Consider the following 12,922-nt stretch of genomic DNA (forward strand, 5'->3'; position numbering starts at 1 on the left):
GCTTACTACCCGAGTCCTAGCAGAGCCTGCCGCTGTGTGCAGCAGTGCCACTGGAGGCCATGCTGGGTGTGGACACCACGGGACACAAGCAGGCGACTTTAGGAGAAAAACCAGACTGGTTCTACCAGTGTACATGTCAGTTTTGCCAGTCCTGGGGCTTGAACTCAGGGCCTGGGCACTGTCTTTGGACACTTTGCTCAAAGCTAGCACTCTGCCACTTGAGCCGTAGCAGCACTTTTTTATGCGTACTCTGTCAGAACGTAGAACCCACTGGCACAGGGGAGTAAATATGAAAATTGTACATTGTAATCAACTCCAGAAGACCAATAACCACACAGCTGGGGGAGAAGGAGCTGAGGTGAGCGCCTCCCTGCGGAGCTGATGGGAGCCTGAGGAGAGGTGCCAGGCCTGGTGACATCTTAGCGTGGGGATTGTGCCGTTGTCTGAGGGTTCAGGTGTCGGGGCCACCAGCAGGCCACAGGGTCCAAACCGTAAGTCGGGGTGCATCGTGTGTGAGGCAGGCACCTGCTGTTTCCACAGTGGAAACGCAGCTGGCCAGTTGGGGTTCGCGTCCTGGCTCTGCATGGCGGCCTCCGCACTGGAATGGGTCTGTGGCTGTTGGGTGGTGTTTGGCCCGTGTGGCAACAGTGGTGTGCCACGGGGGCAGCCTGGGGGTCCCAGGTTTGTGCAGAACGCTGACACGCATCACTTCCCACTGCACCCCTGCAGAGCCTGCCGGCCTGTGGTGTGGAAGGTGAGTTTGGAGCTGCCATGCTGTGCGGGTGTGGGTGGGAAGGGCGCAGCCTGGTCACGCAGTTCTGTTCAGCTGCCTCATAGCTGAGCCGGCACCCCAGGATCGTGGGGCACCTGCCTGGTACCGGAGGACGTGGAAGAGACGGCCCGTTCGTGTAGAAGTAAAGGGGCAGAACCCTGAGAGGCCAGACCACCCCAGGGCAAGAGGTGACTCCTCGCAGGAAGTGAGGACCCTCCACGGAGCCGCAGTGCGTGGGTCCTCCAGAACTGACCCACTCCTCTAGGACACCCTCCGCTCCCGCCCAGGACGTGGCCTCGCCTCGCCGTGGACCAGAGCTGCAGGGCCTGCCCAGGTAAGTGCCCACGGGGAAAGCAAGGCATGGCTGGGGTGGCAGCTGCTTAGACATACGCCCTGCCAGGCACCCACGAGGCCGTCCCTGCGGCTGTGATGACGTGGAGATGACACGAAGCTGCAGCATCAACTTCAGCGTCCAGGCCGTCCATCCAGCGTCAGCTCGTACCTGGAGGCCGTGAATGGGGTGTTGGGGGGGGCTGGCTGGTGGGGGTGTGCATCAGGCTGGGGGGCGGGGTGCACTCACCACCGGGAGAAGCCCCTGATCAGGTCCTCCTCGCACAGCTCGATCAGCACCTAGAGCAGAGCGAGGCCTGAGCCCCTTCCAGCACACAGCCCCGAGGCCTGGGACGAGAGCCCTGCCAAGGCCTGCAGCCGGCCCGCTCCACCCTCCACAGGTCACCGTGGCCCCCAGACCCCCCGGCATGGCCCCACCCTCACCTTTCCTAACTCCCTCCTCCTGTGCGAGCCCAGCGGCCTGCGGCTCTTCACCGCCACGTCCAGAGACCGCCTCTGCGCTTCCTCCAGGGGCAGGAAGAACTGGAACCTGAAAGAGCCGGCATCACGGCCCAAGCCAGCCTCGCTGCTGGCCGCCTTGCCTCGTCCTACCTACACGCAGCCTCACTAGCTTTGTGAGGAGGGTGACAGGCCAGCCTGGCGGCTTGAACCTGTGACCCCAGTCCCTCGGGAGGTGGACAGCGAGGGGACGATGCTCAAGGACAGATGGGGGGGGCTTACGTCTCGTCGAACACGGGCTCCAGGGTGTGTGATCTCACGGCCGTCCTCCTGCGGCCGGCCCAGCGCGTGTCGGGCAGCAGGTACACGCGCACGTAGGGGTCAGCCCGCCCACCACTGCATGGCGTCAGGTCCCTGGGCGAAGGCAGGGCAGCTGGGACAGGGCCGCGGCCCTCTCGAGCCCCGGGGAACCCCCCCTCCCTAGGCCCCCCTGACCTGCAGCGGCCCACCAGCACCCGGAGACAGCGCCGCAGACACACGTAGCGCACGGTGAGCTGCACCTGGCCCAGCCGCCGGCGCCCCGCAGCTCTGCAGGAGGAGAGAGCCTGTCACTCCTGGGACTCGCCCCAGTCCTGGCCCCGGCCCACGCCTGCGGGTCCCCAGGTCTCCAGCCAGCTGCTGACCAACCACACGCTCTTGCTCCCGGCCGTGGCCTGGACTCCTCCTCGAGCACTGTGGGAGCCACGCCCGCGTGCTCACACCTGGACTCCTAGCTACCTTCCAGTGAACCCCCAGAAAAGCGAAGGCTCAGTCCCTGGGTTCAAACCTCCCCCCTTTCCCCCCAAAACAGTACTGGGAGAGTGGAGGTGGGGCTGGACGGCGCCCTGGGTGCTTACTCAGCGGGGTGGCTGTCGCCCGCTAGGTCGAAGCTGGAGGAGGCCAGGGAGGTGAGCAAGGACATGCTGGGGTCCAGCCACGCCAGTGGGGAGGTGCTGCGTCGCGGGGGCCTAGGTGACTTGATGGGCCCCGGAGAGTGGGGGCCTGGCACGGTGAGGAAGATGGGGGCCGTGCTTTTCTCCCCCGTGGACCCACACGGCCTGCGGGTGCTGTCCTTGCCCGTGGGCTCGGGGCCTGCCTGTTGGGGTACAGGCTCCCTGGCAGTGGTGAGGTTCTGGGGGGCTCCCTTGGTGACAGAAGCAGGGTCTGCGAGACGTGGCTCGTCTGCCCGGCCTTCCTTCTGGTGTGGGGCTGTGGGACACGGGGTGGGGGCCACTTTCCTGGCACACGGAGGGCCTTTCTTCAGGGCATCGGGGCCGGTGTCTGGGCTCCCCGGCTCCCGCTCCTCCACACGCAGGAACTGCAGGAGAAGGCGGTGTCAGGGCCCTCGCCAGCCACGCTGTCCACGCACGGCCTGACCCAGAGGAAGCACCGGGCTCAGACAGGAAGCAGGGCCGGGGAGGCGTGGAAGAGGAACCTGGTCGCCCATGTCTCAAGCCAGGAGTCCAGCCAGGCCGTCTTGGCCATGGAGGATGCCAGCCACACCGCAGCCCAACGCCAAAGAGAACCAAGACCCGGAGGTGAACCAGCAGATGGGCGCGAGAACGCCGTCATGTGAGTACAGAGCCCCCGCACGTGAGCTGCGGTGCCGTGCGAGGGCTGGGAGAGCAGCGTGGTGTGGAAGGCGGGCGGGGGGCCAGGCTGGGCAGTGGGGGGGCCAGGCTGGGCAGTGGGGGGGCCAGGCTGGGCGCCGGGCTCACCCGCAGCACCAGCCGCAGGCTGACCAGGCTGTCGAGGCCCGAGCGGGCCAGCTGGAAGCGCTGCTCCAGCGTGAGGTGGGCGCAGGGCAGGAGGCGGCACAGGGGCAGGTCCAGCACGCCCAGAGCGCAGTCCTGCTCGTCGTCGTCCAGCACCTGCGCGGCGGGCCACAGCAGGGGTCAGGGGGCCCGGCCGGCAGCCACGTCCGGGGGGGGGGGGGCGCCCCATTGCCCCAGCGGCCGCAGGCAAACCTGGAGGCAGAGGCGCTGGGTGGCCACGCTGTGCACCAGGAAGGAGAAGGCCTGGCTCCACACGGGGTCCCGGCTGCGCGGGCACTTCTGCCGGGCGGCACGGAGACGTCACCCAGCGCCCAGGCCTGGCGGGCCGGGGGCGCTGGGGCTGAGGAGACTCACCTTGCTCCTGTGGGTGGTGGCGCCCACCGACAGCGTGACGTAGGCGGAGGGGGCCCTGCTCGCCCTGTTCTGCGAGGGACACCCGCGCTCAGCCCCGCTGGATGCCAGGGCCAGGGAAACGGGGCGCTGGACGCCCCTCCTGCAACCCCGGCGCCCCACCAGCTCCTGAGCAAGCGATGGCCACGAAGACCCGGACGACAGCGCCAGCCGGGCCCGGCCCGGCCCCGCCCCAGCCCCACTGACCTCCGGGACCCGCGCAAGGCCTGGACCGGGGTGCCGAGGCCGGGGCCCGCGCCCGGGCGCCGGCTCTCCACCTCGCGGCGCCTACCTTGGCCGTCCTGGGCAGCTTCCTGGCCCGGTACTCGCCGTGGAGGTAGTCGAAGGGCCCGGCCTGCGGCACAGGGGCACAGGGGGCACAGGGGAGGCGGTCAGCGGGGGCGCCGGCCCAGCTCCCGGGCGGGCGGGCGGGCGGGCGGCGGGGCGGCGGGGCTCACCGGCAGGTTGCAGGCGCCCTCCAGGAACACCACGAGCAGGGCGCTGGCCAGGTCACCGCCGTCCTGCCGACACGCACGGCTGTCACGGGCAGAGAGGACAGACCCCACGCCCCACCCAGGGCCCGGCGCCAGGCGCCCCGCACTCACCCCGGCCGCGGCCTCGGGCGGCTCCGCCAGCAGCGTCAGCCACTCGAGCCGGAGGTGCAGCCGCCCGCAGGGGGCGTCGTCCAGGGGGCGCCACTGCGGGCGGAGGGGTCGGGTCAGGGCCGCCCGGCCGAGCAGCGCCCCGGCCCATGGCGACCCCGCCCTACCTCGTCCACCACGCCGCGGCTCCGCACGTCCCCCAGGCAGATCTGCAGGCTGCAGACGGGCGGGAGCGGGGCTCAGGGGAGCGGGGCTCAGGGGGCTCAGGGGCTCAGGGGAGCGGGGCTCAGGGGAGCGGGGCTCAGGGGCTCAGGGGGAGCGGGGCTCAGGGGCTCAGGAGGCTCAGGAGGCTCAGGGGGAGCGGGGCTCAGGGGCTCAGGAGGCTCAGGGGGAGCGGGGCTCAGGGGCTCAGGAGGCTCAGGGGCTCAGGGGGAGGGCAGCGGGGGGGCGGGGGCAGAGCCGCGGGCCCACGGGCACCCCCGGCGCCGCTGGCTCCCTCGTTACCCAAGCCTGGGGAGGGCGGTTCAAGGCCAGCCCAGATGGGGAGCGGTGAGACCTGAGGGCGGGGCCTCACCTGCCCAGGAAGTCGTCGCGGTCGGCGGCGTCCTCGTCGTACAGGTCCACCTCCAGGTCCTGCCCGGGGACCTCGTGCACCGGGAACTGGGGGCGGACGACGGGGCGGGAGCGGGGGCGGGAGCGGGGCGGGAGCACCCCCATCCCCCCCGCCCTCCCCCACCCCCCTCACCTCGAACACCTCGCCCCACACCGGGCTGAGGCTGCGGTAGACGGTGCGGCTCCGGCGGCGCTGCAGGCCCACGCGGACCTGGGCGTAGGGGTCGGACGAGCGGCCCAGCCCCAGGAAGCTGTCCTTGGGCGCCAGCCCGGCCGCCGCCCGCAGGTGGACGCGGAGGACGCCCTGCGCGGGCGGGAGCGGGCGTGGAGCGGGCGGCGCGCGTGGACCCCCGTCCTCCTCCGCCCCGCGCCCCCCTCCTCCTCCTCCTCCTCCTCCCCACTCACGCGGGGCAGCGGGAAGCGCAGGGCGCTCACGTCCAGGCCCCGCTTCACCGGCACCGTCACGCGGTTGGGCAGCACCAGGTGCGCGGCCAGCAGCTCCTCCAGCAGCCCGTCCGACAGCGCGCTGGGGCGAGAGGGGACGGGACGGGCCGGCCGCCGCTCCTCCTCCTCCTGTCCCTCCTCCCCCTCCCCGTCCACCTCCCCCACCCCACAAGGCAGGACGAGCCTGGCGCTCACTCGATCCCCGGCGCGTCCAGAAGGTTGGTCAGCCCGGTCCAGTTGATCTGCAGGTGCTGCGGGCCGGGGCGGAGCGGGGGGGGGGGGGGCCGTGAGCGGGGGAGGGGGGGAGGCAGTGAGCGGGGGGCGGGGGTCCCGGGCCGGGTCGGGGGTCTCAGGGCGGGGGGCGGGGGTCCCGGGCGGGGGTCGGGGGTCCCAGGGCGGGCGCGCGGGGTCCCGGCCCGGGCTCACCGGCTTCCGCAGGAAGCACAGGGTCACGGCGCCCACGAACGGCTTCTCCACCAGCAGCGGCTCCAGGATGACCCGCAGCGTGCCCTGCAGCTGAGGAGTGCGCATGCGCTGAGCGGGGGCCGCAGTCCTCCCGTCGGTGCTCCCCGCCCCCCGCGTGCAGCCCGTGGACCTGGCGCACCTGCACCCCGCTCACGCCGGCCCGGAGCTTCTGCACCTCCACGCTGACCTCGCAGTCCCCGACGTAGCTGCGGGGAGACGGGGGAGGGGGCGGGGGGGCAGAGGGGGGTGAGCGGGGCCCCTGCTGAGAGTCCTCCCTGCACCCCTGCTCGGAGTCCTCCCCAGATGTTCAGAGTCCTCCCCACATGCTCCGAGTCCTCCCCACATGCTCCGAGTCCTCCCTCACCCCTGCTCCGAGTCCTCCCCACATGCTCCGAGTCCTCCCCACATGCTCCGAGTCCTCCCGCACCCCTGCTCCGAGTCCTCCCCACATGCTCCGAGTCCTCCCGCACCCCGGGCCAGGCCTCACCAGATCTGCAGGTCCAGGGCCACGCGCCGGCGGTTGCCCAGGTCCGTGTGGACCTGGACGCCGTTCACCCGGGGACACTGCGGAGGGGGGGGGTCAGCCGAGGGCAGCGAGCCAGGCGCCCTCCACAGGGCCCGGCCACGGCCTCCACGCCGGCCCCCGGGCTGGACAGAGCGTCCGCCCACCGCGGGCAGCCGGCTGCTCCCCGCCTCGCCCGGCTCCCCAGGCTGCGCCTGCCCGCCGATGCCCCGCTCCGCCAGGAGCGCCGCGAGGGGGGCGGCAGGCCGGGGTGCCCGCAGCCCTGGGTTCCGTGCCCGCACGCAGAAGTGGCGCTGTGGCTCGGGGAGGCGCCCACCTGCTGCCCGAAGCAGAGCCTGGTGAAGGTGAAGGTCCTCAGGTGCGCGCTCTTGCCCCGGATCTTGGGTTCGAGCTTCTCCCGGATCTGGTTCTCCATGATGATGCTCAGGTAGGGCCAGATCTGGACCACGATCTGCGGGGCCCGGGGCTCGGTCTGTGCCGTGCACGCGCGCGTGTGTGCGTGTGCAGGATGCGTGTGTACAGGCATGCGTGTGTGCGTGTGCAGGCGTGCGTGTGTGTGCGTGTGCAGGCGTGCGTGTGTGCAGGCGTGTGCAGGCGTGCGTGCGTGTACAGGCATGCGTGTGTGCGTGCGTGTGCAGGATGCGTGTGTGCGTGCGTGTGCAGGCGTGTGTGTGTGTGCAGGCGTGCAGGCGTGCGCAGGAGTGTGTGCATGCGTGTGCAGGCGTGCGTGTGTACAGGCATGCGTGTGTGCGTGTGCAGGCGTGCGTGTGTGCAGGCGTGTGTGCGTGTGCAGGCGTGCGTGCGTGTACAGGCATGCGTGTGTGCGTGCGTGTGCAGGATGCGTGTGTGCGTGCGTGTGCAGGCGTGCGTGTGTGTGCAGGCGTGCAGGCGTGCGCAGGAGTGTGTGCGTGCGTGTGCAGGCGTGCGTGTGTGCGTGTGCGCGCGCGTGTTCCCTGAGGCTCTGTGCTCGAGGCTGGCGCGCTCCTCCTGAGTAGCTGGGAGGACGGCGCGAGCCAGGGCGCCGGGCCCAGCCCGAGCTGTCGTGCATTGGCTGAACTGAGTGTCCCCGCCACGACGGGGAAGTGCCAGCCTCGGCCCCGACCGCGCCTCATCTCTCACTTAACCCCAAGGCCCGAGCGCCTTCATCTCAGCTATTCCAAGGCTGAACCTGAGGACCAGGCAGCCAAGTCCCACTGAGCACTGGAAAACTGGAAGTGGGGCGGAGGCCCAGAGCGGCGGCGGAGCGCCAGCCTTGGGCACAACAGCCCGGGGCGGCCTCACCTTGTTGGCCCACTCCACCCGCTCCACGTCTGCGAAGTGGATCTAGGAGAGAGAGCAGCGGGAGCCAGCGTTAGCCTGGGGGCGCAGGGTCCCACCTCCGGCGGCCCCCCACGCCCACCCCCTGCCCCTGTGGCTTGCGGGCGCTGTGTCCCAGGTGCTCTCGCTCTCCGCCTGCCTGGCTGGGGGGCCCCCCAGGAGCGCACCCAGGCTCAGGCCTCTCAAACCCGCCCCTTCCCTTCCTCCCCGGACACGCGCCCAACGCAGCCCTGCGGGAAGCCGGCGGACACGAGCTGGGCGTGGGCCGGGCCCGGCTGGACCGGAGACCGCGGCTGAGGCAGCGCAGCACCTGCGAAGCAAGCAGAAGGCCCCGAGTTCAAACCCCTCCTCCTGCCTCCCCGCTCGGCGCCCCACCGCGGGACACCCCGCCTCACACCCCTTACACTCAGATGCCCCCTTCGTCTGCCCCCACGGCTTCTCTGCTGCTGCCTCCGGCTGTCCCAGCCCCGCTGCCTGCTAGAGGGGCCCCCAGGGAGGGACAGGGCCTCTGGGCTGGAGAGCCTGCGCCCGCCAGGGAGGGCGATGCGCGCGAGGGAGGGCAGCGCACAGGTGACGAGGCACACGCGCATGCGGGGACGTGAAGCCCACGCCCCAACAGACACGAGGCCCCTCCCTGCTCTCCAGGAGCCCCAAGAACGGAGCCCGAGCAGCGCGAGGACAGGAGTGGGCCGGCAGCCCCTCCCCGGCACACCAGCGCCACCATGCCTGGCCCGGGCGGGGACCCAGCCTGGCAGGCCAGCCGGGACATCTGGCCTGACCAGAGATTCCTGAGCGCCCTCCTCCTCCTGACTCATTTGTACGGAGCTCCCCGCGTGCCCGGGGTCCACTGGGGGCAGGGGCGAGCCAGCCTCACCCAGTGTCCCCCACGCGCTGGTCTGGCGGCGGGGGAGACGAGGGCAGCCGGCACTGACCGAGCCCCACTGGAAACTCCCCGTTTTTACCTTCTTTTACACGTGCGAGTTGCGTTCCCTGGCACTTTCTGTGTGTGCTCGTGCGTACTGCGGCTTGCACTCGCATCGGCCGCTGTCCCCAGCCTCTTTGTGCTCAAGACCAGTGCTCCACCACCCGGAGCCACGGCTCCGCTTCTGCCCAGGCTGGCATCGAACTGCCATCCTGATGTCAGCCTCCTGGCAGCTGGGTGCCAGGCGTGAGTCAGGGACACCGGCTCTGCCTAGCTGCTCAGCTGCAGTCAGAGGATGGGCGGCAGTTTCCAGGCCGGTCCACTTCCTCACGTCAGGAGGCCGAGAGCGCACACATCCTGCGTCCCACCTCATCCTGCCTCCCCCCTCCCCCACCCCCCTCCTCTCCTGTCTGCACCCAGCCCTCCCTCAAGGCTAGCACTCTACCAGCTCTTAGAGTCTGTGTGGTACCGAGGAACCGAACCCACGGCCTCGTGCATGGTGGACGAGCATCGACCACTAGGCTGGGCTCCAGGGTCCAGTTAAGCTGTGGGGTGTGAGTGTGTGTGTGAGTGTGTGTGTGAGTGTGAGCGTGTGTGTTTCCCCGACTTGGACTTTTTGCTAGGTCGTTAGAGCTCAGCGTCTTTCAGGTGTGTCTGCGGGCTGGGTCTTGTGAAGCGTGAGGACTGCAGGCCCATCTGCCCCCCACCCCGCTGCCCACTAAGACAGCGTGGCCTCCGCTCTCAAGCTCCTGCTCGGCCTTCCCGGCTCCTGGCTGGCTCACGACCACTCATGACTTGACTGGAGCTAAGGCTCCTGGACGTCCCTGGCGAGGCTGGCGGCTCACTGCGGTGCTCCCATCCCGGCCTCCTGAGCAGTTAGGGTGCCAGGCGGGAGCCGGGAGCTGAAGTGGCTGAAGAAAAGGCAGACGCCGCTCGGAGCAGGCCTGGGCTCCCCACAACCCTCACCTCAGAGCCGAGAAGAGGGGCGTGGAGTTGGGGGGCTTGCTCCCCTGGACGTGCCATGGGTGGTCGACCATGCCTGCCCGGCACCACACCCAGCCTCAGGAAGGAGAGACAGGTCGTGGACTTGTCATGCCCGGGCTGGCACGGGACGAGAGGCGTGGGATCCTCCCTCCACCCCTGCCCTGTCCAGCCATGCGTGGCATCTCCACCGCCCTGCCACTCAGCCAGCGCGCAGGGCGGGGGTGTGAGGCGGCGGGTCAGCTGCAGCAGCCGCCCCGGAGGAGCCCATGAGCAGCACGGCTGCGCGGTCCTCAAAATAGAAACTGGACGAGCAAGCTGCGGGCGGAGCGGCCGGGCCCACGCGCGGGCGCCTCACGGGCTGGCATCTAACACTGCCTCCTCGGAATTCGCCAAGTGGCCAGTGGAGGTGGAGATTCCAGAAGGATGGAATCTTCTCTCCCGTCTCCCATCCTCTGCCACCCTCGTGGCTCACATGGCAGGCCCGAGGCGTCTGGCACGGCCGTTAGCCCTCCGACCGGCCTCTCCGTATCAGGCCCTTCCGTTGGTCTTGTCGTCTGTCTTGTCCTCAGGCAGAATGTTCTCTTCAGGCAGGGCGGGCCGCTGGTCCCACCCTGTGCCCTCCGCGCCCAGCTCAGTGCCCAGCTCATGATGAAGTCAATACAGTCGTGAGGACACTGCAGAGCCCTGCATAAATCCTACTCCATGGCTCACTTCCTGCTGATGTGTCAGAGTGGTGGTACTGGTATGGAACTTGGGGCCTCGCGCTTGCTAGGCAGGTGCTGTACCACTGAGCCATGCCTTGACCCTGCTTTCTGTTGGTTGTGTGTGCGTGTGTGCCAGTGCCAGTGCACTGGGGCTTGAACTCAGGGACTGGGCACTGTCCTTGAGGTCTTCTGCTCAAAGTTAGTGCTTTACCACTCGAGCCACAGGGCCACTGCTGGTTTTCAGGTGGTTCACTGGAGAGTCTCAAAGACTTTCCTGCCCTGGCTGGCCTTGAACCAAGATCCTCAGATCTCAGTCTCCCACATGTGCCCACCTCAGCACTTATTTTTTGGCTTGCCTACCATGCATAAGGCTATGGATTCGATTCCTCAGGACCATATAAACAGAAAGTGGGAAATGGCTCAAGTGGTACAGCAGGGGCCCTGAGTTTAATCCTCCCTACAAAAAGTGTCAACTGAGAGGAGAGCAGGAGAGCTGGGGGGAGGGGGGGAACGACAAAAGCCACTTCACCCAGGCAAAGTCCTGCCCAGCAAAGAGCAGCAAAGCGTGCAGGCCTGTTGCCCAGCGGGGAGAGATGAGCCAGGGAGCTCCCAGAGGACCCTTCTGAGGTTCTGGCCAGATGTGGCATCCCTAGTGCACATCTGGCTAGAAGGAAGGCTGGGGACAGTTCCTGGGAGTGTGAGACACCCAGGAAAAAGACAAATGGGCCCTAAGCGCGCGTGCACACACAGACACACACACACACATCCCTGCCTCCCCCTGGGCCACCAGCTGGCCCAAACCACAGGCAAAATGCTCAGGGTCTCCCCATCCTGCCTGCCGCAACCGCCTACAAGACGGCCGCCAGCCACGCCAGGCGTTCACCGCGTGCCCTCCTCAAGCCAGCCTGACCAAGCACCGTCCTGCCGGTCCAGCTCTGTGATCTCCTGAAGACAGCCGGGAGCCTCAGGACCCAGGGCCAATCCCCTGCCATGGCAGAGGCCACGCCCCAGAGCCCCAGCAATGGCCAGCGGTGCACCTGCACCAGGCAGGACGACTGGAGTTCCTGGCCACACAGCGAACCCTAGAAAGGCTCCAGGCCACACACTGGCTAGCGTTCCTGAGAGCGGGACATGAGTGGCTCACGCCTGTAATCCCAGCTACCCAGGAGGCTGAGATCTAAGAAGCGTGGTTCAAAGCCGGCCTGGGCAGACTGTGGGATTCTTATCTCCAATGAACTACCAAAAGAGCGTGAAGCGGAGCTGGGTCCCAAAGTGGCAGAGTGCCAGCCTTGATCCCAGAGGCTCAGGGACAGCGCCCGGTACTGGCACAGGTGTGTACACACATATACACACTCAGGTCTTCATGCAAGCTCCTCCCAGGAGTTCACGGATAACCAGATGTACCTGTTTCCCATTCTGGAGTCCCAGCCACAGCCACAGGTACCAGGAAGACCCTGGACCTTCTTCCCCGAGCCCCCCCCCCCGGGGGGCCCTTCTGTGCCCATCTCCTCCCAGACTTCAGTCATGAGCCCATCAGGCCTCTCCTCCAGCCTCCTCCTCCTCTGGCTCCTTCCCCAGACTCCCTGCAGCCTTCACCACCAGGCAACCTCCATCCTACCTGCCTCCGCCTGTCCTGCCACACACACGGGCCAGGCCAAGCTCACAGTGCTCTACAGCGGGCGGCGCCTGCCCACCAGCTGCCCTTGGGCAAAGCTGACCCAGGCTCTGCCCCCAAGACTGGCCAGCCACACCAGTCAGGCCTTTTCTATGAAGTTCTTCCACATGGACTGTGGCCTCAGATACACAGAGAGAAGGGGCTGCGGTCCCTTCCCCCGGTGTCCGTGGACCAGCCGGGGCCTGAACTCAGGGCTTGAGCACCGTCTCTGAGCTCTTTGGCTCAAGGCTGCCGCTCTCCACTTGAGTCACTGCTCCACTTCTAGCCTTTGCTGGTTCCCTGGAGACAGGTGTCCCTCAGACCTCCCTACCCCCGCAGGCTCTGGACGGCCTCAGAACGGGAGGATAACAGGTGGGAGACGTGAGTGCCCTAAAGCAATCTGTCCTCCTCAGCTCCACCTAGAGGCTGAAAGGTGGCTTAGGGGTCGTGGTAGCCCGCGTGCCCAGCGCGCCCCGAGCCCTGGGTTCCAGAAAGGGGCGGGGGGGGGGGAGCTCCGCGGCCCGCGCCTCCCCCCACCGGGAACTCGGCTCAGGTCTGGGACGCCCTGGCTCTTCTGCGGGGCGCGGCCGCCCGTGACTCTCCCCTGCACCCCGGGGTCCCCGGCGGCCCCGCCCGGCTCACCCAGGCCGGCAGCTCCTGGCCGAGGACCTGGCGCTTCCCGTGGCGGTTCCGGCGCCACCACGTCCACAGCAGCGCGCCGAGCACCAGCCAGCTGACGCTGAGCCCCAGGTACCCGGCCAGGTACACGGGCGCCAGGCACAGCAGCAGGCGCGCCAGCAGGCCGTACAGCTCCGCCAGCAGCTGGCGGGCCGGGCGCCGCTCCGGGCCGGGGGCGCCGGGGGCGTCGGGGACGCCGCGAGCCTGGGGGGCCTCGGGGGCCCGGGGGGCCTGGGGCTCCTCCGCGGGCAT

The 12,922-nt window shown here is 68.8% G+C and overlaps 1 protein-coding gene across 1 annotated transcript; it reads right to left on the minus strand.

Moving 5' to 3' along the window:
- Window positions 1–1,179: 1,179 nt before the first annotated feature.
- Window positions 1,180–12,922, minus strand: Esyt3 (extended synaptotagmin 3). Its single transcript, XM_090323262.1, has 23 exons — window positions 12,635–12,922; window positions 7,693–7,734; window positions 6,728–6,862; window positions 6,376–6,452; window positions 6,028–6,094; window positions 5,850–5,939; window positions 5,619–5,674; window positions 5,385–5,505; window positions 5,113–5,283; window positions 4,942–5,027; window positions 4,535–4,583; window positions 4,390–4,463; window positions 4,224–4,302; window positions 4,058–4,120; window positions 3,730–3,798; window positions 3,568–3,654; window positions 3,319–3,471; window positions 2,458–2,918; window positions 2,057–2,149; window positions 1,844–1,975; window positions 1,547–1,652; window positions 1,353–1,402; window positions 1,180–1,274 (listed from the first exon to the last, which is right to left on the minus strand). Exons 1-23 carry the CDS (start codon window positions 12,920–12,922, stop codon window positions 1,238–1,240), a joined length of 2,586 nt encoding a protein of 861 aa, XP_090179388.1. The 3' UTR covers window positions 1,180–1,237.

Source organism: Megascapheus bottae, chromosome 32 (assembly GCF_031878675.1).
Source record: "Megascapheus bottae isolate mThoBot1 chromosome 32, mThoBot2.hap1, whole genome shotgun sequence".
Classification (NCBI taxonomy): Eukaryota; Metazoa; Chordata; class Mammalia; order Rodentia; family Geomyidae; genus Megascapheus; species Megascapheus bottae.